This window comes from Megascapheus bottae, chromosome X, assembly GCF_031878675.1.
Source record: "Megascapheus bottae isolate mThoBot1 chromosome X, mThoBot2.hap1, whole genome shotgun sequence".
In the NCBI taxonomy this organism is placed as follows: Eukaryota; Metazoa; Chordata; class Mammalia; order Rodentia; family Geomyidae; genus Megascapheus; species Megascapheus bottae.
In genome coordinates, this window is record NC_143547.1 from 103,501,070 (window position 1) to 103,527,077 (window position 26,008).

The following is a 26,008-nucleotide window of genomic DNA, read 5'->3' on the forward strand; positions in this document are numbered from 1 at the left end:
TCAACTTGGCAGCTGTGGCTGGGCAGAGACATAAGGCTCCAACTTCCTGGACTTCTGAGTCCTACTGCAAACTCTCAGCAGTTTCTCTGCTCCGAACAGGGCCCCTCTGGAAAGCTCAGCTTTCACTGCAGCTGCTCTGCTAGAGTCCGCAGGAATGCATGCAGGGCCTGTGTATGTGAGCTGCACCGGTGGGGCCCCACGACGACAGGCAGCCCAAGTCCACACTGCTCTCTCTCATGTAGTCTTGACCTCAGCACTTTCCTCTGTTTCTTCCTCCATTTTCTTCCCAGTAGGCCCCTGCTCTGCTTGATTCCTTTGACACATAGCCTCTTCCTCTCTTAAGGATTCTGGAACTGTTCCTTAGAGCCAAACCTTCATGGCTGGTAGTTGTATTAATCAGAATCCTTCAGAGAAGCATAAGGGACACGATGTCTGTGTGTATATGTGGGTGCAAATGCATTTGTACATAGAGATTGAATTGAGCAACTGGTTCATGACACTGTGAGGCTGAGCTCTGTGACACTGGACAGCAAGCCTGAGAACTCCGGCAGCGGTTGCTGCTTTGGGCTTGAGGCAGATTTTTCCTTAGGGAACCTCCTCAGTGTTTGCTCTTAAAGAAAATCTTCCACTGACTGAGGACTACCTGCTATTATTAGATTTAGAGTGTCCTGACTGTATATGCTAAGCACCACTGAACAATACTTCCAATGGGGAAGAACAATGGAGGGTATAACAGACTAAGAAGCATTGTATGCCTAACCTGACTTATGAAAATATCACATCTTTGTACTACTAGATAATAGCTTAAAATAAAATTTCGTCCAGAACTCCCAATGAGTGTCACTTCCTGGGGACTAGATCCTGACCAAGCTGACACATGAACCTGACCAACATGGTGGTGTAATGAGTAAGGAAACTGAGGAAAAAGTGAAACTTAGACCATGGAGTAAGGACTCAGGGCTCTGTTTTTACCCTCTCTGCTCTGTTGGTTCTTGTGGTTTCTTCCCAGGCTGATTCAGCTAAAAAATTAAAAACAAAAAACCAAAGGCATCTCCTCAGTTCTGGAACTGGATGGAGGGAGGCAGAAGGCACCATGTACTTTTCACAGACCCTGATCTGATATAGTAGTGTGGCATTCATTATAGGCTAGTAAAAGTGGTGATAGTCCTAGGACATATCCTGCTTTGGGCCCTGTGCCAGTTACTGCTTCTCCCTAGAAGTGATGGAAGCTAGAACCCACCTACTTCTCTCCCTACCAATGAAATCCTGGGATTAGCAAGAGAGTTATTTCTCACAAGCAAGGCTCGGAACCGTATCTGTTCTAAGATGCTTACAGAGTAACAGATGAGGCACCCAGGGGGCATAGCCAACAAGATAGGGCCAGAACAGAAGGTCCCCAGTCCCAGATTCTAGCCAGAGAGGGAGTTTGTCTCCACCCCTATGCTGAGGTATATCTGCCTTGAGCTCCTCTCCCTGGGTGAAGCGACTTTCCAGGTGCCTCCGCAGTGTCTTCCACCCCGTGAAGACACGAAGCAAGCAACTGCTAGTGATGGCAGGAAATGCTGCCAACATCAAGGAGGAGTTAGAAATGTCCCTGGCTGAGGACTCGGTGCCAGGAGGCCATTCACAAAGCCAAGAGCATATAGCGATCACAGGTAAAGAATCACTAAAATTCTCCTAGAGTACAGCCAGCCATGTTGGCATTTGACTATCCTTATGTATGCATTGCATGCATATAATGTAGTATATGTCTGTGTACCTAGGAAGACTTGAATGTGCTTACACACATGTGTATTCAGATATATGTGCTGGAGTATTCGGGTATGGGGTAACCAGACACAGAAATGGGGGAAAAGGAATGTGAAAATTTTGTAGTCCAAGAGGAAAGAGGACCCTGTTGCCCTCTCATCTTAGCTGCCACTGTCTACTGTAAAAATGGATGGCATGTTTCTGGAATACCTGTGTTTTTGCCTATAGAAATGATAGAGCGTGGACCATGGTCTCCAGGTGTTTCTCAAAGGAGACAGAAGTTGGAATCAAAGGTTGCAGCAGCCCAACAACAATGGACTATGAGTCGGATCAAGAAGACGGTAAGGCTCCAGCCCTGGACACGAAGATGGAGCTGGGCTCTGCAGTGGGGTGGAGTGAGGGGCAGCTACGTGCTGTCAGAGCTACTGACTGACTATGACAGACCAAAGAAGCCACAGATTGGTTGTAGGGAGTCATTAGTCACTTACCATAATTTTGCCTTCCAATCGTTCAAAAAATTTCCCATCCTTTTGATTGCTATCTACAGGAATATTGAGGGGACAGTATAGAAATTGTTCTAGATAATGAAACAAATAGAGCTTAGTGGCAAGGTTCCTAAGAAATTCTTTCATAAAGGTTAGACCTTTCACAAGTGACAGGCGAGCTCTGCATGTCTGATGCTGGGTAAGTAAGAATGAAAGAAATAGAAGAGCTACTCCAGAAGGGTACACATGTGTGCTTGTTTGAGGCCTTCCAAGCAGCAGGTTGTGTGGAAAAGAAACATGTTGGCCTACAGGAATCCCTAGGAACCAGAAGGAAGAGGGTTTTATTTGACAGCATTGACACCCAATTCTCTTATTCATTTGGTTTTGATTCTTTTGGCTTGGGATAATTGTGTGCCTGCAAGGCAGGTGGAACGAGCAATGCAAATATGACTAACACTTAGTGCGCACTTCAGGGGAAACATGGAAAGCAGGTGAACTAGTGGTTAACATGGTAACCTCTGGAGCTACTTACCAGTCCTGTGGCTTGGGCTCTTTGCTTAACTTGTCTGTGTTTCGAACTCTCCATCTTTCAGAGTGGAATGATAATAAATAACACCTGATTTACAGAGTAGTAGCCAGGATTTCAAGACTTGATATTGACCAGGGCTCAGAGGATGGCATTTTCCCTGGTCAATGGTAAAATTGTGTGAAATAATTTGTCTGGAACCAGAAACCCAAGCTAGGATTGAATCTGGGAAGGTCTGGTCCTTGTTGCCACCTTGATCTTCTAAGGCACCTGATTCATGCCTTTGGCCAGCAAGATTGTCTCTGAGGAATCACTAGCAGACAGGTGAAAATGAATGCCATGGGCTTTCTCTGAAGGAGTCTGTGGCTTCACAGTAGCCAGGGTAAAGATTAGGTACCAAATCCTTGCCTGTAACATTGCCTGTAAACTGGTATTTGGCATTGTGTTTCAGTAGCTTGTTCAGAGTCCAGATGATATTGGTCTGTGGAAGTTCGAGCATGGCACAGGGACCCTGTTATTATTCTTTCCTTGCCACAATCTGAAATGCCCAGAGGACCTGAGAGGCAAAGGGTGGATGGGATGCTGACTCTTGTAGTTCCCTATTATTGAAGAGCAGATACCACTGTGCCCAGCAAAGTGTGGGGAAGCTGCTTAGGTAGCACTAAGCTGGTTACTTAGAGTGGCCTTTCCTTTACATAGGGACATCAGTCACAGTTGCCTAGGATGCAGAGAGACCAAAGCCATGGTGAGATGCATGCCCAGGAGACTAGTGGCAACGTCCAAAGCATGAGATACAACTATGATCGGTAAGAGCTGGAGCACTTTGGGCCCTGACTGATTGGGCATGGATGTGGCAAGGTCAGTAGCCTGACCTGGAAAGAGTGTGGGTGTTAGGGATATTGGGATTCTATCGCTTTCTGTCCATTTGGGTCCTCAAAATATAGCTTTCAGGCCTGAAGCCCTCATTGCCACAGAAGGGAAGAATTGGACGCCAATATAATCACTATCCAAGAAGCTTCCTGCCTTATGTCCTTGCCACTGGTCTTACATGGGGCTAACAGCATCCTGACTCCCTGTTTTCCTTACCAGCAGCAACCCAGGGACAGGTTTGCTGGCAGAGATAGGCCTGGACGAGCTCAATGGACTGGAGATGGAAGTCATAAGACGACAGGTGAGCAGCTGCTGATCAGAGACATACATCAAGTCAGCAGCATGGTGCCCTGGGGAGGATGATCTTGACAGCAATGACACCATGACCATGCAATTTATAGCAATGGAAGTAAAATCAGTCTGCTTCCACTTTCCCGCAGGCCCTATGTTGATGACCACCCTCAAGACTCCCTCATCTCCAACATACTGGAAAGGAATCAGGAAAAAGAAAGGGGGTCTCAATACCAGTGCTAAGAGATCTGAGAGAGGGGTGTTTTGATTGTAAATTAAGCTGAGGAAGAAACAGTGGGGCGTAGGAGCACAAATTCAGGTCCTTCCCCTCCCCAGAGGAGTTGAGTTCACTGAAAGACAACCCGAGCTCTTTCCTGTTTTCACAACTTCAGAGGAGCTCTGCTTTGGTTCCCTCTCCAGATGCAGGTGATCACGGCACGCCTGCGCGTCCTGGAGGATCAGGATGCCAGCTGGCGCTACAAGGAGACACTGCTCTTCACCCTGCTGGTGTCTGCCTGCATTGTCAACCTGTGGCTGTGGATGCGCCAGTAATGCTCCACAGCCAGCATCACCCCGCGACAGCTTCCACCCTCTTCCCTTCTTTCCTTATCTCTGTGGGCCACCCTTGCCTGTCCTCTTTCCAGCAGCTTTCAGGCAACATTGGGGCCATTTTTCAGCTCTAGTCACAACACCTGCAGGTGCGGCTGCTAGCAGTGCGGAGGACCTCCGGGTGGTATTGCAGAGGTATGCGTGCGTTAACCTGCTGCCCCTTGGTGGGAGACAAACCAGCACCATGACCTATAATACCAGCTCAAGCCTCAATAGGCCATACCTCTAGGACCCTAACACCCTTTCCGTTCCATTCTCTGAGGGCAGGGGTTACCTGTTTTTTCCTTCCTTGATTTATTCCACATGGCTCATACTGCTCTGCTCAAAGAACATAATAAAATTTCAATGCCAGCATGAAAACTTGGTGTGTGAGATTCTTACATAAGCCTCATTGGTGACAGTGGTGGGGAGGTGTGCTTGAGGGACAATCCTTCTCATCAAAAGCCTTAAGGCTTTTGGGACTCAGCTGCTCCCATCTGCTCCCTGTCCCCTGGAATTCACGAAGTCTTCCTTGTCGCTCAGTGTCAATGAGTTGTGCAGGTGTGCCAGTCCAGCTGGTGCAGGGACACAATCAGAGGAAACCTGCAAAGGACCAAAAAGCAGCTCATTTGCCCAGGAGGAAATTGAGTTCATGAGAGGGGAAACATGGCTCTGAGGTTTTGTATAAGACAGGGGCAGGGCTGGCCGTGGGATGGGCTTTTCTTAGTCATAACATAGGAAGTGGCCAAGCTCCTGCAGATTCTCTAAGAGAGGATGAGGTTCTTCCACAGTCCTGAAGGCTGAGTCATCCGTCCCTTGGGTACAAAGATCCACCAAGCATGTCGTCCGCAGAGCATGTGTACCAGGATGCTGCAGTTCTGGTAAAAGACCTGGTCACTTTCACTGGGACCAAGGGATTAGTGCACAGCTGGCTGTGGGTGGAGACTCAGGATTTTCCCATTCGCTTTGGGGCTAAATGAATTGTTCTTAGACCCCCTAAATCTGCCTACAAAGATGTCAAAGTGTATCAGCAGATATCAAATGAGGACGGACAGAGACACCAACATAGAGGGAAACAGAGAAGATGGAGGAAAAGGAGAGAGGAAAGGAGAGAGGGCGGGGACAGCTGAGAAAACAGAAGCTTACCTACTAGGACCTGTAGTGCTAGTAGTCATCACCTCTCCTGGATTTTCATCGGCCCTGTAAGGAGAGAGAATTCTATTTCTCACACTGGGATTTACAAGGAACCTGAGATGGGGTTGCAGGGCCTCCTGCCAGCTCCATAGGACCCCGTGCATGTCACTCCTGGACTTTGTCCCTATTGCAGGCTGCAACAAGGATAGCTAGTGAAGAGAAACTTAGCATATTCTCTCTCCAGCCCCACCACAGTGAAATTAAAGAGTGCCAAGACAGACTTCTGAGCAGAATAAGAAGATAACAGGTCCTTCGGAACAGTCGACTTAAGAGGATCTAGAAGAGTAAAGTATGTTTCTCTCCCTTCTAAATGGACAGTGGAGAATCAGAAATGACTATGGGGCTGCAACAAGACTGGCAGCCCTTCTTCCAGGCCACTCCTGTGCTTTCCACAGCCACAGGAAAGAGCAGGTGCAAGAGGCAGAGGAGTGCTCAGAGGATCAGACAGAGAAGTAGCTCACCCATTTATACATAGGCAACATGCAGCACTTCCTGTCACCAGAACAAAGCTTGCACAGCCTTTGTGCCATGGAGGGCAAGACAAGGAGAGAGGAGGAACTAGAAGCAACATGCCAAGGCTGGGTTCTCTTAAAGCGGGCCCTTTCTTTAGCTCCAATTGGGGCCTTCAGGGAAAATTTGAGGAAGAGAGAGCCACAGCCAAATCTGCTCTTTACAGTCAGGGTATACGTGTGCCTTTGCAGTCATGGACATGTTTGCAGGAAAAGTTGAGTTGAAAATATGTTGTGAAACAAAGGTGTCTCTTGGGAGCAATTTAGCTTAGCTGCAAACAAACAGCTTGGTGGCCCCCCTGGAGAAACACTGCCTGAGCAGAGTGAGCTCAGATGGAGCCCTTGGCTGTGTCCTGGCTCTCTGGTTGTTCCTTGCCTTGCAGCATAACCTCTGAGTGGCTTCGGTCCCACCAAAGATGCCTCACACACCTCCTGAGGGGAACAGCAACTAGAGCCGCCATTGCTGGTTGTCATGGAGGCTTGGGAGACCACATGTAGGCACCTTTGTAGAGCTTTATAGGGAAATGGGGACACTATTACAGGAAGAGGATGCCAAAAAGTAGGCTGGTGCCTCTGCTTTTCGCTCAGGCTGTGAAGCACTTGGAGTAGTTGTCTCCTGTCTAAGTTGTGTTCAGCCAACTCCTTGCTGACTTCATCCTTTCAGTCGAGCAGCCCTGTAGTGGAGAAGCAGTGTGGTGAGGCTTAAAGGAGGAAAGAGAAACTCATGGACACTTGGGAATGGGGAAGACACCATCTTCTGTAGCATGTTGTAGAGTATTTGCTGTGAATCTTCCCATGGGCACTCTAGGCTGGTTTTAGAGGGGTCTCTAGTCAGAGCTTGACTGGATCAGTAGTTTCTAGAGGGCAAATGCTAGACTCCAATTGTTCTGTATCATTGGTGCCCAACAGAAGGAAGGGGCTACTAGGAGACCTGTGACCAGGTTCTCTAAAGAACAACTTTGAGTGTGGTCAGACCCACTTGGCCTTTAGGATGGGTCGTGTTTACAAACACATTTCCCTTCCAAGTCAGTCCATTCTGACCTCCTCTTTTTATGGTGAATGTATTCTGTGTCAGACCCACTACATTTGAAAAGAATTATATATTAGCCAGCCTGAGGCCTCCAGAAAGGTAACTTGTCATACCTGGCTTGCTGGGTGCCCCTGAAAACTGTTTCTCCATGTGTACCCCCTGTGCTTGTGCATGATGCCATTTAGGCCTCCCTGCTCAGCAAACTGAGTGAGGGGCTTGGCTTCCACATAATCTGTGCAACTGTGGACTGTGGAAGGTACTGGCTGTGCCCTTTCCCTCCTGGAGTGGATCTCATCCTTAGCCAGCCCTGTGCAAAAGTTGCAACTCAATATTCCAGTTCCCCTGTCTCAATTTGGCTTCCTAGCAGGTGGAGGAAGCTCAGTAGAGGAAAGTGGGAGGGGAATATAAAGTTGCAGGGAAGGGCCCTGGTGCACTGAGGAACAACCTGAAATCCTGACCTGTTGAACAAGAAACATAGGCTTAACTCCATTCCATTTTCCAGCCCTGGTCTCTCTTAGAGACAAAGCCTTGGGGGATTTGGACAAAAAGGGTGAACTCCTTCAGATTCGTTTGAATCCAGGTTTGTCTTTTCTCTCCTAGAATTCGCCCTGGCGGGGCCTTCAGTGAGGTGGTCTGGATGGTACTGTGTCAACACCTTAAGACAATTGCATGGTAGCTGAGAGTTGGCAGTTTTCAGTCTCTAGATACAAAGCCCTGAGCAAGTTCCATGAAAGGGAGAGTCCCTGTGGGAGTTGGGAGGGGCTAGCTCCTAGGTCCTGGAAGACAAGCAGCTCCTACAGCTAGACACTGTAGAATCCAGTCTTCACCTGCAAACAGACTGCAGTTGTCCAGGGCCCCTGGGCTGCCCAGCTTCTCCAGTGGTCAGGTGGCATTCTGGGCAAGGGTCAAGAGTTCATCTTAGCATGGGCATGAGCCTTTCTGAGCTTCGGTTGGCTTCATTTGCTAACATCAGACACAGTGGGATAGTTCTGTGACCGAGAAGCTGCCAGTTGTTTGTTAGGTGGCTCAGGGACCCAGATAGAGGATAGGAGAAACAGGAAGTCTTTCCTGGCTTCAGTGCTCATGAGCCCCCAAGGGCTTGCCTTTGACTGGAGGCTGTGTGGACGGACCAACAGATGTTGAACACAGGACTCCCTGCTTCTGAAGCCATCTGACTGGTGAGGAACAGGGCGGACATTGGGTGACCTCTTCCTGTGGCTATAGGCTAGGAGACTCGATTGGGTGCTGGAGCCTATTCAAATGTGCAGGCCCTACACCCCAAATTGGCATGGTCTGGTGTGTGTGTGTGTGTGTGTGTGTGTGTGTGTGTGTGTGTGTGTGTGTGTGTGTGGCGTGCACAGGGGGTGAGGAAATGGCTATGTTTGGAAATTTGCTCCCTATCAAAGCAGCCAAATGAATTTCTGGAGGCTCTACTCATGTGGTGGTAGTGAATGGAGGTTTGTCTGTGTATATGCATGACACCTTCTCTTGTAGGTAGGGCAGGTGGTGGCAGAGGCTTGACACAGAGGGCTTCAAGGACACCTTGTCTAGACATGCCTTAGGGAGAGAGTAGGAAAGTTATGGGCCTAGCTTACCTTGCCTTCAGTGCCTGCCCAGTGCAGAACACTGACATGGGACTATTTGGTGCTCTGATTGCATGTTTTGATTTTCACATTTTGAGTTCCACTCTCATATCCTCTGGAGCTCTTGGAGCATCAGGATCCTCCAATTTGAGATTCTGCCTCTCTGTTATTTGGATTCATTCATCTGCACTGAGGTCCTTGGAGCTTCTGCTTGAGGGAAGATTCTGCAGTTAAGTAGGTGGTCTGGAGCAGGAATAGAGATGAAAGGCTACAGCAGACTGAGAAACCTGCTTTGTTTAGTCTTCCAGTTTGAGTGTAGAGTAGTAGATGCAGACCCGTATCCCTGATACACGGCAGTCATTCATAGGAGGTGGTCACCTCGTCTCTACACTTCCTATCAATGAGCAGGACAAGGAGCCCTCGTCCACAGGTGGGTTGCCTCCAGGTACCCCTGGCTACCACTTATCAGCGCATACCTTTCTCCAGAGAAAAGGATACAGATCCCCAGGAAGTATATACGCATACTTGAGGTTGAACCCCAATTGTGTTAGGAAGAAAGAAAATAAATCTTTAGTTCACTGTTAAAAGATAAATATATGTTAGAAATATAGCAAACATTAAGCAAACTGTGGAGTTTGAAATGTACACAGCAAGTTCAAGGATTCATTTATTTATTTGTTCATTCATAATTCATCGAGTCATCATTTGTTCAGGTATTGTCTTGCTAAATATGTACCAGGTACCTATGAACATGCTTGTTGACTAAGCTCTCAGATGGGACAAGGTCAATGCCTAAACAGAACAAAAAAGCCCCTGCTTCTGTAAAGCTTCTTTCTAGGGTGAGGTTTTTGGACCTTGGCTCTGAAAGTAGGACTGACAGGATAAAACTGAACACATCCTGGAACTAGGAAACATGGAACAAAGGAATAATTGGGGATTTGAAGGAAAGAGAAAGTTGAATGAGAGGTGGCTGTGAGGATGTGCAGATACTAGGGCAACAGCAGTCAGTATGGTGTGAAAGAGGGTGCTAGAGAGAGTTTGCCAGTGGAATCAGTAAGATTTAGAGGCTTATAGTGGCTGGGTTGAAGGGCATCAGGTTTCTGCATTGAAAGAATGCAAAGAAAGATGTTCCTTTCTGCAGATAAGACACTAATGAGATAGGAGCTTAGGCCTAGGGGAAGAGCACCATGTCAGTTGGGGATTTGTGGAGTCCAGGATGCCTGTGGCTGTTTCCAGGAGACCGAGATGGCCTGTGGGTATCTGGGAGAGTGGAGTTCATTTTTTGCCAGTCCTGGGCTTGATCTCATGGCCTGAGCACTGTCCTTGGGCTTTCTCAAGACTAGAGCTCTACCACTTGAGCCATAGCACCGCTTCTGGATTTTTTTCTATGTATGTAGTACTGAGGAATCAAACGCAGGTCTTCATGCATGCTAAGCAAGTACTCTACCAATAGGCTAAACTCCCGGCTTGGAATTCATTAAGGATAGGAAAGTTTAGGAGCGTGAATTGTAATTGTTGGGGTCTGGCCTTTTCTTCCTGGCATTCTGTGAGAATGTACCCCTGACTGCCGGTGTCTGATCCTAGACCTAGGGCTATGGAGTCATCGTTTCCTTTAAAAAAAAGAAGAATTCTTTGGCAAAATCAGACCAAGAATATCAAGAGTCTAACATCATAGTATCCATGCATTGGCAAAGTAGCAGGTAATCAGACTGGCTTCTCAGACCTCCTGAGCAGTGTGTAGTCAGCTGTTTGATACATCCATCCTACAAAGTATTCTAAAATGTTACTTTCATGGAGAGGCTAGTCTTGAGGCTGGCCTCAGAACAAGTGATGAAAGCCAGAGACTGCTCATCCTCAGACATTCTTAGCAGCTCTAGTGAGTGCCAGGTAGTCTCCCTCCTCCCACATTCACCACCTACATTTATAATCCCCACTTCTGGGATCCCCCACATAACTGTCCTTCAAAGGCCTAGGCATAAGGTTCAGTTCCACACTCAAAAGTCTGTCTGAAGAGCCTGCCTGTTGATAAGACTCTAACTCATCAATTCTATTTTATGTGCCTTCCAATTTGGTCCTATAGTTGACTGCTTTTAGAGCTACAATGCTGAGGTATCTTGAAGAGCTAGACTTGCCAAGTTGTCATGGGGATTAAGTAACTTGATTTATGTCAAGTATTTAGCAAAAGATAAGTGTTACATAAATGACAACTTGCCCCTGAATCGTTAGGGAGGTTTTAACACCCTGTTAGGAAGGGCCATTTCTTTCTCTCTACCCTCCTTGTTGCTTTTTGCCTCCCAGCCTACCGCTATGCTTCTCTGCCTCACTGTCCTACTGGCCCAATACCCATGACTTAAGTAATAATCCCCTTAGTTTCATTTGTATGTCTAGTACCCTTCCCCAGGGCATTTTCCACTGAAATGACCAGAGTTTGGAGCTCATTACTATCTAACACTTGAAGTCTGCTTCTCTAATCTGTCAAGTGTAGAAGGGACTACACCCCAAATTTGTAGAAAATCTTCATCTTGATTAACTTGTACTTCAACTTATGATGGACTAGATTGTATAAGAAGTGGGGACATCTGGCCATCTAGAGGGTTTCACTAATTCACCTACCACTCTACCCACTGCTTCACGACCACCGATTGTCTGATGGCACTGGGCACAACCTTAAGGGAAAAGTTTGAGTGTCAACCCACCCTGAACGTCATGAGGGCGTGAAATCCTCATCAGTTATAAGTATCTAAGAAGGGACCAAAGGGGTAAAAATTTCACTATGATTCTGGACAAGGTGAGCGTCACCTATTTAAGGTCAACTCCAGAGAAATGTGCGGTTGGAGGTGGGAGGCAAAAACTGAAATCTAGCAGAGAGGCATGTTAGGAGACTGGACATATGATTCCATTCTTCTTTCCCACAGTGTATAATGGTATACTGTGTCTTACTTCACTGGCTACTTTAAGATTCTTCTCAATGAATTTTGATAATTTCACAGTGTGCCCTGATGTATGCTGTGTGATCATGATCACACACACACACACACACACACACACACACACACACACACACGCACACATGAGTTCGTGTTTAGGTATCATACAGCTTCTGTGTCTCTGGAAATGTAGTTTTCATCAATTTATGGCCATTATTTCTTCTATTCTCTCTCCTTCAGGAACTTAGATTACAGCTGTGTGAACCCATTAAAGTAGTTCCACAGTTCCTTGATGCTTAGGCTTGTTTTCAGATTCTTTTTCTCTCTATATGTTTCTTTTGGGATATTCTCACTGGCTTGTCTGCAAGTTCACTAATGTCTTCTACATTATCTGATGTTCCATTAATCTCATCCAGAGGTGGGGAACCTTTTTTCTGCCACGGGACATTTATAAATCATTTGTGGGCCATACAAAATTATCACTAGAAACCGTCAGCAGTGGGAAGCTGACAAGAGGTATATCCATCTGTCCCACCAGGTACCAAATGACTTCCTCCTTGTCAACGGTGAACTCTCCATGTTAGTGGCCACTGCATCTGCAGATTAAACCAGCATATGTTTAAATTATTGAAAAAAATGATGTCTATAATTAACCTGTATGGACTTTTTCTTGTTTATAATCCCCCTTAATAAAGCATTTCCATAATACTTGCTATCATATGTTATTGAGAGAAGATTTAGAGAACATGCCTAGGTTAATTCTTTCATGCAAAATCCTTTTATATAAAGAATTTGAACACGGGACAATTTTGCCCACACTGGGGTTCTGGAAGTAATTTTCCGTACATACAGTAATATGTTATTCATTGCAGAAAGGACAAATCAGAAATAATCATGAGGCTCACTGTTATTCCATAAATGTTACTCTAATTTTGATTATTTCATTATGGTAGGTGTATTTAATTTCTGTTATTCCATCTTAATCAAGAGGAGAAATGTCATATGTTCCCTTAAAATCACTCGATAGAGTAGAGGCCTAAGGTGTGTGATGAAAGCAAAAAGAGAGGGAAGAATGCAGCATCCATTCACAGACATCATGAAACCACGTTTTTTCAGCATTTCCCATGTGCCAGACACTGGCAGAGAAGTTGGGACCTTGGTTAAAGGAGTCATGATGTGGAGAGTGACAAGTGGCTGGAGACAGGGTATATTTTGGAAGTACTGTCTACATGTGCCATGCTGATTAATGTGGGACACTCAGAGGAAGATCAAGAGCACCATTTTAGACAAACCAATGCCGCAGTACCTAATGACAATCTATGTGGTTATTCCAAGGTAAAGTACAGTCCAGAGAAGACGTTAAGCTGCCATTATAAGCTTTCAAGTCATCAGCATTCAGATATGTTTTAAGATATTACACTGGAGGAGCAAATGGTGAAAAGAAAGCACAACTAATGAATTCAAGCAAAGAGTCAGGACCTTGCAATTTTCAGTTGGAAAGAGAAGTCCTCCACAGAACACTGAGAGGGAGTGGACAATGTGGTAGGAAGAGAATGGATAGAGTAGAAGCCATGGTTTCAAGGACAGAGTGCTGGTGAGAAATCAAACAGAACTGGGAAAGAAGTGACAGGAAGGATGACATTCCCGGCTGTCTTGTATTCTATCTCAGAGCAACTCTGACCTTAGGGACCCTTCCAGAGTCCTGTCTTTGGCTTTATTAGCCATGACCTGGTCCACAAGAAGTGTTTGGCTTGGAACTGTGCATAGAACAGAATTCTGAGCAGCACTGACATTTGTATGAGATGTGAACTAGAACTTTGGGTCTTGCCTGTATGATTAACTGAGCCTTTCTCTCTTAAGACTTCACATATACTTTAAACTCAGGTTCAAGGAACTTAATTGGACAAGGATTTTTATTCGTGTAAAGTCTACTCACGTTAATCTTTCAGCCCATGAAGGTGGAGGGAAGAGGCTCAAAAAGATGTCATGACTGAAGATGAACTTTCTATACAATCTTCACGTTTTAATTTACACTTGAAAGCCACTTTCCCTGTAAGTACCATTCTTCATGTAAGGTCTCTGACCATCTCTATTCCCTGTGGCAACTCTATGGCCGGTTCTGCTACTAGTCATGCCTGCTTTTGCCCTCACAGTATTTGGTTTTGTCTCATGCATCCTTGAAATCAGCTATTAAAAATCTTCTGATCTCCTCCAAAGTGTGCACTTACTATAGCCTGGTACCGTGCACTCACCTGCATCCTACTAGATCCATAGAAAATGTCTATCATCCCCCTTCCTCTAGCCTGTTCCTCAGGAGTCACTCTCCATGCAGCTGACAAGTCAGTCATAGGCTCTAGCCTCCAGTGCAGTTAGTTATTAGCACAAGCTGTTATTAGACATTATTATCACCTTGATACAAAATAATAACAATAGCAACACCAAATCTTACTGATCCCCACAGACTCCATCAGTTCCCACCATTATCTCTATCAGTTATTGGCCAATCTTAAAGAGATAGACACATGTTATAACTTATGACTCTCATCTCCCACTCTTTATGCTAAGCCCTGTAAAATGTGTTGTCTTGTGACACTGTGCTTGATTAGCTTGCTGTGAAGCCCTTATTGTTCTATCCCATAGCTTATTATAGTTCCCCCATCAGAAGTTGTGAGTCTGGGGCACTTTAGGCAACTTTATCTTCCTGCCTGGGTAGGACTGGGTAGGCCTTAGTCTTAACAAACTGTTCCCTTCTGGAAGGTCTCGTGTCCATGGGAATGCTTCTTTCATGATTCTTGCATTTGGTGAGCAGTTTGGACTATCTATTCAACGTGACTCTGCCCTTAGTCCTCTTATCTTAATGGTGTCCATGAGTCTTTTGTAGTCCATGTCCCAAGAAATGCCAGCTCAGCTACAGCATGCTTTAGCAAGCTTAGAGAACCATGATGAAAGCCACAGAACAGGCTTTAGCCTTTAGGACAGAGTGTACATGGACAGATACTTGACACTCCCTTGAAGAAAGTCAGCCAAGGAAAGAGGTTGTTTGAATGTCATCAAGGAAGCAATGAGTTATGATTGGCATTCAGATTGCTGACTTGAGTGACTGGGAGGAAGATAAGGTCTTTTATGAAGTGGGGAAATTGGAACAGAAGCCAATTTGTCAAATTTCATGTCAAATTCAGTTTTTGAATATGTTGTCTTTAAGGGTCTGAGCTATATCAAAGAAAATATACAGCAGAAATACCTGGCAGGTAAGTGGAGACATGAGCAGAGAGCTTGAAGGAGACTCATAGCGCGTGTTACCTGATCATAACTAAAACCTGAGACTAGACGTATCTTGGAAAGAGCATGCCCATGAGAACCACTGGGAGGACTGTTGTTGAGGATGGGGTGAGAGAAGGGATAGTGTGTGCCCTGCTTCCCAAGCAAGTAGCCCAAAGGGGAAGTCTTTTATGAGGGGAAGTATGTCGAATGGATACCTGGCCCTTGGTGGCTCATGCCTGTAATGCTAGCTACTCAGGAGGCTGATATCTGAGGATCACAGTGGAAAGCCAGCCAGGGGTAGAAAGTCCCTGAGACTCTTCTCTCCAATGACCCTCCAGAAAGAAAACCAGAAGTGGTGCTGTGGCTCAGTGTAGTAGAACACTAGCCTTGAGCTGAAGAGCTCAGGGACAACACCCTGAGTTCAAGCTCCAAGAACAACCAAAAAAAAAAAGAAAGAGAAGGAAAGAAAGAAAGAAAGAAAGAAAAAGAGCAGGCAGCCACCATGGGGAAGCCAGCTTCAGAGAAGGGCCTGTTGCTGGCAGGGAAGGTGCAGACATCAGAGGGAGGAACTGGTTATAGGGCCAAATGCCAAGGGAGAGTCAGAATGAGTCACATATTGCAGAGCTGTTGTGTGTATTGTGAATCTCAGCTTCTTTTGCTCTGTAAATGTGGACTTTAACACTGTCTTTGCTTTGTGCCAATCCTGGGGCTGGAACTCAGGAGCTGAGCTCGGTCTCTGGGATTCTTTTTACTCAAGGCGAGTACTCTACCACTTGACCACACTCCCACTTCTTGGATCAGCACTATATTTTTAGGAGATAAACTCTGAAAGTGTGATAAGTGTGAGTGGCCCTGGTTTTGTTTGCGTTGCCTGGAACTTTGTCTCCATGCTCTGCCACCTCCTGGGACAAAGCAGTGACTTGTAGGTGCTGGTACTTTTCCCTCAGGTGTCCTCATTAGCATCCTGATGCCATTGTCCCACTGAGAGCACCAGGAGAGCATCTCTGAGGCTGCTTGACGTGACTGCCATTGCCATGGTGACAGTTTCAGAAGCTGGAGCGAGCTTGCAGGAGAGGGGGCAGGGAAGATGGGTTGGACGCTAGGAAGAGCTTTGGTGCTGTGACTCTGTGAGTCAACGGTAGTAGTCATGGCGAAGCTAGGGGGGATGAAGACCACTTTGGTCTACACCTGGTGCGGAGCACATTGATGAGTGCCAGCGGAAAACAGATCTCTTGTCCCAACCCACTTTCACTCTAGGAAGAGATCCTGTGGAACACAGCTTTGTTTCTCTCTTCTGGATTGTCCTTTATTGCGTGAATCTTTCTCAAGCTGCTCAATTCTCTAGTTTTGGGTGCAGTGCGGGACAAGAAGACTAAGCATTGTTTCAGTGTAAGGATGTAAGAGTCAAGGAAAATGACTGTACTGCCATTCCTCATATGTCATATAAAATGAAAATAATGCTAAACCACAGAACTGATTTTGTTTCCTTTACTGTACACACAAGCTATCAAGACCAGCGGAGCCTTGAAGCTATACTCATTGTGCTCACTATAGCCTTCCCGCCCTCGAGGAGTAGTAGGGTCTTCTGTGACTTCTTTGGTCATCTCTCTGGCAGGTGACAATCCTGACTGTACATGGAGGATGACTGAAAAAGCCAATGGCGTGAAGAGCTCTCCAGCCAATAACCACACTCATCATGCACCCTCTGCCGTCAAGGCCAATGGCAAAGATGACCCCCGGACAGGTAGCAGGTGAGTCCACGGAGGCGAGGTAACTCAGAGATACTGAGGAAAGTGTTTCTTCCTCCCATCTATGTCTCATTGTCAAAGAGTAAGCTGTCTTTGGCTCTAGAATCTCCTCTAAATGAACCATGGGATTTCCAGGCATGTCATCTAGGAGGTGAGACAAGAGAAGCTCAGAGAATTCTGGGTACGTTGTGTTTCTTTGTCTGTAGGCCACAGTCTGCAGCTGATGATGACACCTCCTCAGAACTTCAGAGGCTGGCAGACATGGATACCCCGCAAAGGGGGAGGGGTGGCTTTCGAAGGTGAGTATCCCCCATCGTCTAACCTTCTGCTACCCCTGTGTCCATAAGGCCAGTGAGGATGATTATCATGACTCTGATCTTTTCAACCCCTCTGGGCCTTTCTGGAAAGCCCTGGGGGATTGAGCAGGTCAAAATTCCTATAAGGCAAGCTGGGAGTGGCCAAAGGAGGCTTCCCTTCCCCCTTGTAGAAGAGCTTGCCCAGAGGCTCGAGGTGGCCATGATAGAATCATAGCTTCTATGGAAAGTCAGAAAGTATAGGGTAACATTGTTAATGGCCTGCCTCTCCTTAGTACAATCTCTGTCATCTTCGTGCCCGGAGCATCTCCTGTTTCTTCTTCCCACTTACCTTCTATAGCTGATATGACCTTGCACAGGAAATCTTATACTTTCCTTCACGGAATGCATTTCAGGTCATGATCAAGCTTTGTCCATTTCCTTCATGCTGCACACAGGAAATCCTGCTGGCCTATTTCCATTTTTTTCCCTCATCATTTCCCATCTCCCCTCAATGAGCACTAAGCTCTCTGAGGCTTCTTGTGTCTGACTCATGATCCTTCTTTGTCAATTCTAGGATTGTCCGTCTAGTGGGGGTCATCAGAGAGTGGGCCAACAAGAATTTACGTGAAGAGGAACCTAGGCCAGACTCATTCCTGGAGCGTTTTCGTGGGCCTGAACTCCAAACTGTAACAACACAGCAGGGAGATGGCAAAGGCGACAAAGATGGCGATGGAAAGAGCACTAAGTATAGCTATTCATCCTCTGGGGTTCAAAAGGCACCCAAACATGCAATGGAAGAGCTCAGTGGGACTTTCTAATGCCAAGGCCAGGGGGTAGTGCTATGCTCCACCTCAGTAGAGAAAGAGCTCCAAGACCTTTGCAACAGCCCATGGTGTCATTTTTTGTGTGTGTTTGGGTCATGGGGCTTGAACTCTGGGCCTGGGCGCTGTCCCTGAGCTCTTCAGGTCAAGGCTACCACCCTACACCTGGAGCCACAGCCCCACTTCCCATTTTGCCGTGGTTAATCAGAGATAAGAGCCTCACAGTTTTTATTGCCCGGGCTGGCTTTGAACTGTGATCCTCAGATCTTAGCCTCCTGAGTAGCTAGGATTATAAGCGTGAGCCACTGTGCCCGGTTCCTTAGTGTCATTTCTATGAACAGTTTTAGTGGATTTTCTTACCTTAGCTCCCACTTTCCAGAGGTTCTCTTACTGAGGGCAAGGAAAGGGTCAGCTAGGGCTGTGTTACCTCCATCCTCACATCTAGCAGCTATTACGTAAGTGCTGAACAGGGCGGGTGCAATCAAGAAGTGTTGTTGAAGCATGCCTGATCTAGCTAGACTGTGTGCAAGGCAAAGGATTTTTGAAGAGGCCATGTAGGGACCTGGAAGAAAACCCCAGATGATTGAGCAGAAGCAGGTAGGAGAGGAGGGAAAGCCGAACTAGAGAGCCTGTGTTTTGAGGAATGTGTGTGACTGGATGTCTGGCCAAGCCGACAGTCTCCACCCCTGGTCAATGAGGGGAAAAGGCTCTCGCCAAGGTAAGATACAACATCTGGGAAAGCAATTTTGAGGATAGAGGCCAAGGACCAGAAAGGGAGTATGGGGTTGACAGGAAACACATGTTGCTCACTCGTCTGGAGTTGCTTTCTCTTCTCAGGAGAGATGTGGCAACAGGCCAAAGCTTGCATTACCATCCTGTGGTGATGTCCCCCGATGCTTGAGGCTCATCTATTCACATGACCTGTACAACCAAGGGGCCTCCAAAGGAATAGGAGCCACAGGGGCTCTTTGTGGTCACAATGGGAAGAACAGGGGCCTTTGCCCACTGGATCCTGCTACCAGAATATGGGTGCCTGAAAAAAAGTGGAATATGAAGCCAACCTGCCACTCACTTTACAGAGCTGTTTAATCAGTGTTTTGTTTTCTTTTTATTGTGAGGTGAGAACCCTTGGAAAGACTTGGTCCCTAAGACTGTGTGCATTTGTGTCCTCAGGAAGAAATTTGAACTATTTGTCTTGGATCCAGCTGGGGACTGGTACTACCGCTGGCTGTTTGTCATCGCAATTCCGGTCCTCTACAACTGGTGCCTGTTGGTGGCCAGGTGAGCAGGGAGGAAAGGGTGGTCACCACATGACAATGCACATTCTCTGCTATTTAGATCTTACAAGTTCAAAAGCAATGTCTCCTTACTCTGACTGTCAAGTCTCCTAGATCTTCTCAGTTAACTCCAGCCCTGCTCATCACTGAGTACACCACCAAGCCTTCATATCTGTCCATTTCTTGGTGGCTATTGTTACTTTTTGAAATACATGTGTTTATTTTCCTAAGCGAGGACACCTGGGAAAACTACAGAATTTCTACACCCATGCCTTTTTTTCCAGTACACCTGTTACTCTTACAACTAATCTGTTTGATAGAAACTGGGGTTTGCTTATGCCACTTTCTCTCCAAATACTCAGGGTTGTGGGCTTCTCTCATCCCAAAAGCATTTGCTACTCTACTCTTCTCTATCCTTACTCTAGTCCCTTATTCACTGTGACTTAACTTATAAGATGCTAGGCTCTTTACTCAATGCTGAGGAGAGTGGATTGACAAGACAGGAGAGATTTGCATGATGGTCACAGGAAGATTACATGGTAGATTGAATTAAATATGAAGCAAAACAAATTACCATGATAACTGTACACACTGGTGGCAAGAAGTTGCTAAAGAAATTGCCATTGGGATGCATCTCTCTATGGAGACAGGACATTTGCTGAGATCTTGGTGGGAAGCGGTGAGCTATTTTGTTATCTAAGGTTGGCAAAGGTATTGTTTTGGGCAGAAGGAATAATAACTGCTATCTCAGGATGTCCCTGTGTGAGGCTGAAGGCTACATTTGGACTTGGGTGGTGGGCAGTACTCACTCTGCGGGTGTTGTGGGACAAGGATAATTTATTATTAAAAAAAAATTCTTGGGTAAAACTGAAGTTTACATTCGGGACTTTACATTTGTTATGTAGGTTTTCTATCACTTGATCAACGTCCCAGCCCTTTGTGTTTCAGTTGTTCTAGGTAGGGGCCTGGCATTTTAGTTTGAGTTGGTCTATACTGCAATCTCTTTCTTAAGTTTCTTGCATAGCTGTGGTGTCAGGCAAATGCCATAGCACCTAAGTATTGCCTAAGATGAGATCTCACTAATTCTGCTTGGGCGGTCCTCAAACCAGAAGCATGGTTTACAAGCATGACACACTGAGACACTGTACCTAGCTAGAGATGAACTTTAAATATGATCACACCTCCATTGGACTAGTATAGGATATTTAGGCCTTAACTACTCAGTTACTAAGTTCTGTTATATAACTGAAGAAGGCCCTGCCTTTTTCTACCTTTTACTCTCATTGCTTCTACCTCAAGCCCAGCGACTACCCATACTAGGACCTGATTGGCTGAGGTTGGATGCCTGGTTCTTAGTGAGTGTACATAGTTATGATGGACATGGAAGGTATTCAGCTGTTCTTTTGATGCCATATTCATTCATTCAACTCATGCCACTGGCCACAGAATCCTTGTATCTTGGTACCACGGTGGAAGCACGGGGCATGCTTAGGAGGTAGTCTTTGCTTTTCTGGATCTAACAGTTCAATGGTCAAGGTAGGCAAATAATTGTCAATGGTAATGCATATGTACTGATGCTTACATAATGATAAAGCTTTGGGTAGAAATCTAGTCAATAGTATCTTCTTGGAACCAAACTAAATATGACTCATCAGTGCCCCTGGTGGTCATCTTATTTGTTGTATAAGTAGCCCCTCAACGAGGGCTCGCTCTTTGGGAACCTTGTCTTGTATCAAAGGTGAAAGTACCTGTGTCCTCCTGCAGAGCCTGTTTCAGTGATCTACAAAGAGGCTACTTCCTGGTGTGGCTGGTGCTAGACTACTTCTCGGATGTGGTTTATATCGCAGACATATTCATCCGATTACGCACGGGTGAGTGATGGCTGGGTTGCACAAACAGCAGCAAGAGCCCCAAAGTCCAAGGCTTTTAGTCTAGATGTTCAGGAAAGTTATGGGCCATGATGTTGATCAAGACAGGTCCAAGGGCCGAGTGACATACTGACTTGTGTCTCTATTAGGTTTCCTAGAGCAAGGGCTACTGGTTAAAGATCCCAAGAAACTTCGGGACAACTACATCCACACCTTGCAGTTCAAGCTGGATGTGGCATCCATCATTCCCACTGACCTGATTTACTTTGCTGTGGGCATCCACCGCCCTGAGGTGCGCTTCAACCGGTTGCTCCACTTTGCCCGCATGTTTGAGTTTTTTGATCGCACCGAGACTCGCACCAGCTACCCCAACATCTTCCGAATTAGCAACCTGGTCCTCTACATCTTGGTCATCATTCACTGGAATGCTTGCATCTACTATGCCATCTCCAAGTCTATTGGCTTTGGGGTGGACACCTGGGTTTACCCCAATATCACCGACCCAGAGTATGGCTACCTGGCAAGGGAATACATCTACTGCCTTTACTGGTCCACGCTCACCCTCACTACCATCGGAGAGACACCGCCCCCTGTAAAGGATGAGGAATACCTATTTGTTATCTTTGACTTCCTGATTGGTGTCCTCATCTTCGCTACCATCGTAGGAAATGTGGGCTCCATGATCTCCAACATGAATGCCACCCGGGCTGAGTTCCAAGCCAAGATTGATGCAGTCAAACACTACATGCACTTCCGGAAGGTGAGCAAGGACATGGAAGCGAAGGTCATTAAGTGGTTTGATTACTTGTGGACCAATAAGAAATCAGTGGATGAGCGAGAAGTCCTCAAAAACCTGCCTGCCAAGCTTAGAGCTGAGATCGCCATCAACGTCCATCTATCCACACTCAAGAAAGTGCGTATCTTTCAGGACTGTGAGGCAGGCCTGCTGGTGGAGCTGGTACTGAAGCTTCGTCCTCAGGTCTTTAGCCCTGGAGATTACATTTGCCGCAAGGGGGACATTGGCAAGGAGATGTACATCATCAAGGAGGGCAAGCTGGCAGTAGTAGCTGATGATGGTGTGACTCAGTATGCCTTGCTGTCTGCTGGGAGTTGCTTTGGAGAAATCAGTATCCTTAACATTAAAGGCAGCAAAATGGGGAATCGACGCACAGCCAATATCCGTAGCCTGGGCTATTCAGATCTCTTCTGCTTGTCCAAGGATGATCTTATGGAGGCTGTGACTGAATACCCGGATGCTAAGAAGGTCTTAGAGGAGAGAGGTCGGGAGATCCTCATGAAAGAAGGACTGCTGGATGAGAACGAGGTGGCAGCCAGCATGGAGGTGGATGTGCAGGAGAAGCTGGAGCAGCTGGAGACCAACATGGAGACTCTATATACTCGCTTTGGGCGCCTGCTGGCTGAATACACTGGGGCCCAGCAGAAGCTCAAGCAGCGCATCACGGTTCTGGAGGTCAAGATGAAAGAAACCCATGAGGATGACTACTTGTCTGATGGCATGAACAGCCCGGACCCTGCTGCTGCTGAACAGCCCTAAGCACCGGGCCCACTGGCCCCTGGAACCCTTGCCTTGACCCTACGAGCTAAAAGCTGTTGTAGATCTCCAGGTAGATCCGCATTACCTCCTATAGCTCTGCATTCTCCTCGAAGCCTTTCAGAGACTCAGGATTTTGGCCGTAACATGTAGGAGTCCAGCTCTGAGTGTAGCTAACAGCCAGGTTCATGGACACGGCATGCTGTGTTGCCTGGGCTTCTAGGACCTCTAGCCTGCTCGCATCTAATGAAGGGGAAAAATGTGGAACAATGGTCCAGGAGTCTGACAAGGACTTGAGGTCTACTCAGGAGCAGCTCAGGGGCAACTATGCTCTTTTGGCTCCTTTATGTCCAACCATTCTACAATTGGTTCAGGTGCCTTCTGAGCACTCATTTTCTTTCACATAAAGGTATTCAAGAACCAGCTGCAGACTTAGAGCCAGGAGCCCCGTGGTTATCTCCCATGGCAGGTGTCCTGGTGCCCCTCTTTCTTAGGCAACACCACCGGAAAAAGGAGGAATCTGGCAGTTCTATCAAGAGCACTTGCAGGTTTAGGGAGTGTGAGGACTCTTCAAGTTCATATGTACATTAGAGCCACTTATGGGTTAATAAACTCCTTTCAAACACTCCTGTTTATTGCTCAACTCCAATTCTAACAATCACTCCCTCCCCCCGTCAGTGTCAGCCTTTTCTTCCTATCTCCTTCCCACTCACCAAATAAAATCCAGGATATACTCTGCCATTTTCTCAACCTGATTAAAACCTACTGATTTTTTTTGCAGCTTAGTTTGGGCACGAGCTCCTTGGGAAAGTTTCCTTTGCTTGTACACATCCACTCCCACACAGCTCAAGGACTTTTCTGTCCTGGCTCTTTCTGTCCTGAGGTGGCTTTGGAAAGATGTGATTTGCTTTCCAGACTGTGAGCCATTTGAGACCAAGGCCAAAGCACTCTTTTTCACTGCAGCCTGGCTACAGCCATGTATGGTACAGAGAATGTTGATTCACAAAGGGAGAAAGTGTACATGTAAATGAGTGAATGCTTGTATGTATGAACTAAGAAAAAAAAACTGCCATGCTTCCTTTTGAAAGCTGTGCATCTTTTTATTTTTATTTTTTTGGCTAGTTCTGGGGCTGGAACTCAGGGCCTGAGTCCTAGGACTTTTTCAAGGCCAGTGCTCTGCTACTTGAGCCACAGCACCACTTCTGGCTTTTTTCTATGTATGTAGTACGAAGGAATCGAACCTGGGTCTTCGTGCATGCTAGGCAAGTACTCTAACACTAGGCTACACTCCCAGCCCCAAGCTGTGCATCTTGAAGGAAACATAGGCCCTGCCTGGAGGAGGAAGTCTTTGAGCTAGGTATTCCCACATGCTCAGGAACCGGATGGACAGGTGCTGTTTACCATCTCCAATGCCTTCATATTCAAGTGCACCATTCATTCATTCATTCATTCATTCATTATGGTAAAACATGTTCATGTTACAAAACTGAAATTGTAGCCTCTTTAAACTACTGCCAATTTCTTCCTCCCCCGCAGCTTTCAACAGCCATCTTTGTGTTTTGTTTTCTCTGAATGTGATTGTGCTAGGGATCTAGTGTACATGGAATCACATAGCATTTGTATTCTGTATCTGGTTCATTTTACTTAGCGCCATATCTTCAAGATTCATCTATGCTGTAGCATTTCTCAAAATTGTTTACTTTTTGAAAGACTAAACTGTATTCCATTGTATGGATATACTACATTTTTCATATTCCTTTACCTATCCATAAATACTTGGGTTGTTTCTACCATTTGCCCATTTACACATTCCTGCTATCACATGGATGGGCAAATACCTCTTTGAGATACTACTTTTAGTTCTTTTGGAATATATGTAAAAGTGTTGTTCGGTCATATGATCATTCTAGTTTTAAGTTTTTGAGAAATAGCTTTCATTTTCCACAGTTTTCCCAATTTCTCTATCATCACCAAATTTTGTTCTTTTTCTCTTTTTTTGCACAGTAGTCATCCTAATCAGCATGGGATGATCTCTTATTTTGATTTTGTTTTACATTTCTCTGAACTGTAATTTTGATCATACTTTCATATGCTTATCAGCCATTTGGTTTCTGTGAGAGTTCTGGGGCTTCAACTCAGACCATGGGCAGTGTCCCTGAACATTTTTGCTTATGGCTAGTGCTGTATCATTTGAACCACAGCTCCTCTTCTAGATTTTTGGTCACTAACATGAGATCAAAGTCTCACAGTCTTTCTTGTCCATGCTAGCTTTGAACTGAAAGACTTAGATCGCATGCTCAGCTGAAGAAATGACTTTTTAACTTATTTGGCTACATTTAATTAAGTTGTCAATTTTTCTTGTTACTGTTCATGGGGCTTAAAATCTGGGCCTGGGTGCTGTCCCTGAGCTCTTCAGCCCAAGGCTATCACTCTACCACTTTGAATTACAGCACCACTTCTGGTTTTCTGGTGGTTCATTGGAGATAAGAGTCTCTTGGACTTTCCTGTCTAGGATAGCTTTGAACTGTGATCCTTGGATCTTAGCCTTCTGAGTACCTAGGATTGTAGGCATGAGCCACAAAAGCCTGGCTTGAGTGTTCATTTTTTTTTTGCCAGGCCTGGGCTTGGGCTCAGGATCTGAGTACTGTCCCTGGGTTTTCTCAAGCCATCACAGCATCACTTCTGAATTTTTCTATGCATATGATCTGAGGTATTGAACAGGGGTCTTCGTGCATGTTAGGCAAGCACTCTACTACTAGGCCAAACTCCTGGCCCCTTGTGTGGTCACATTTTAAGTATCCACTATATATCATAGACATTATCTCTTTATCAGATTTGCAATTGTTTTCCATTTTATAAGTCAGCTTCTCATTTCATTAACTGTGCTCTTGGAAGCATAGAAATTTTACATTTTATTGTAGTATAATTTGTGTACTGTTCAACTTTTGTTGCCTGCCATTTTAGGTTACCATTAATTTTAATGTGTATTCATTATTGTAGTAGCTATCGTCATGTTTGACTTAATATAATTTCTTCCCCACTTACTATCTGACACTACTGTGTTAAGTAGGAAAAACCTCATGTGGAGTGAACTCTAACATTCCCCCTGCTCAGGCCCTGGTCTCTGAGAGAAGCAGCAGTGGGGCTGTGGCATTCACAATACAGCCCAGCTTTGTCATATTCTCCCTTTGGAGACTAGGTTGAAAGAAAAATACTTGAAACCTTTTTTACCTTAAGAAAAGTCTAGCCAAGGGTAGGAATCCTTGGAGACCCGGCCAGCTGCTTGCCAAGATGGTTGTTGCTAAAGCTGAACTAAAGAGTTCATTTTTCACCAAGTGCTGGAACCTGGACAAGATGTCATCTGTGCAAGCTAGGATGACAGTTGCACCAGAGGCAAGGGAATGACTACATTGAAAATAGTTGCTTAGGTTTC

At 45.9% G+C, this 26,008-nt stretch overlaps 2 protein-coding genes across 3 annotated transcripts; both read left to right on the forward strand.

The window, feature by feature from the left end:
- The first annotated feature begins 1,463 nt into the window (after positions 1-1,463).
- Fate1 (fetal and adult testis expressed 1) lies at positions 1,464-4,708 on the forward strand. Of its 2 annotated transcripts, none has more exons than XM_090326108.1 (5): positions 1,464-1,655; positions 1,978-2,090; positions 3,460-3,566; positions 3,850-3,931; positions 4,342-4,708. In XM_090326108.1, exons 1-5 carry the CDS (start codon positions 1,550-1,552, stop codon positions 4,471-4,473), a joined length of 540 nt encoding a protein of 179 aa, XP_090182234.1. In that variant the 5' UTR covers positions 1,464-1,549; the 3' UTR covers positions 4,474-4,708. The 2 variants fall into 2 exon arrangements, with proteins under 2 accessions (XP_090182234.1, XP_090182235.1); XM_090326109.1 differs by having other exon boundaries at positions 3,853-3,931.
- A 3,608-nt stretch (positions 4,709-8,316) lies between these two features.
- On the forward strand, positions 8,317-23,310 carry Cnga2 (cyclic nucleotide gated channel subunit alpha 2). Its single transcript, XM_090325700.1, has 7 exons — positions 8,317-8,420; positions 16,629-16,764; positions 16,968-17,060; positions 17,632-17,802; positions 19,052-19,159; positions 20,920-21,026; positions 21,173-23,310. Exons 2-7 carry the CDS (start codon positions 16,655-16,657, stop codon positions 22,576-22,578), a joined length of 1,995 nt encoding a protein of 664 aa, XP_090181826.1. The 5' UTR covers positions 8,317-8,420; positions 16,629-16,654; the 3' UTR covers positions 22,579-23,310.
- The last annotated feature ends 2,698 nt before the right edge of the window (positions 23,311-26,008 follow it).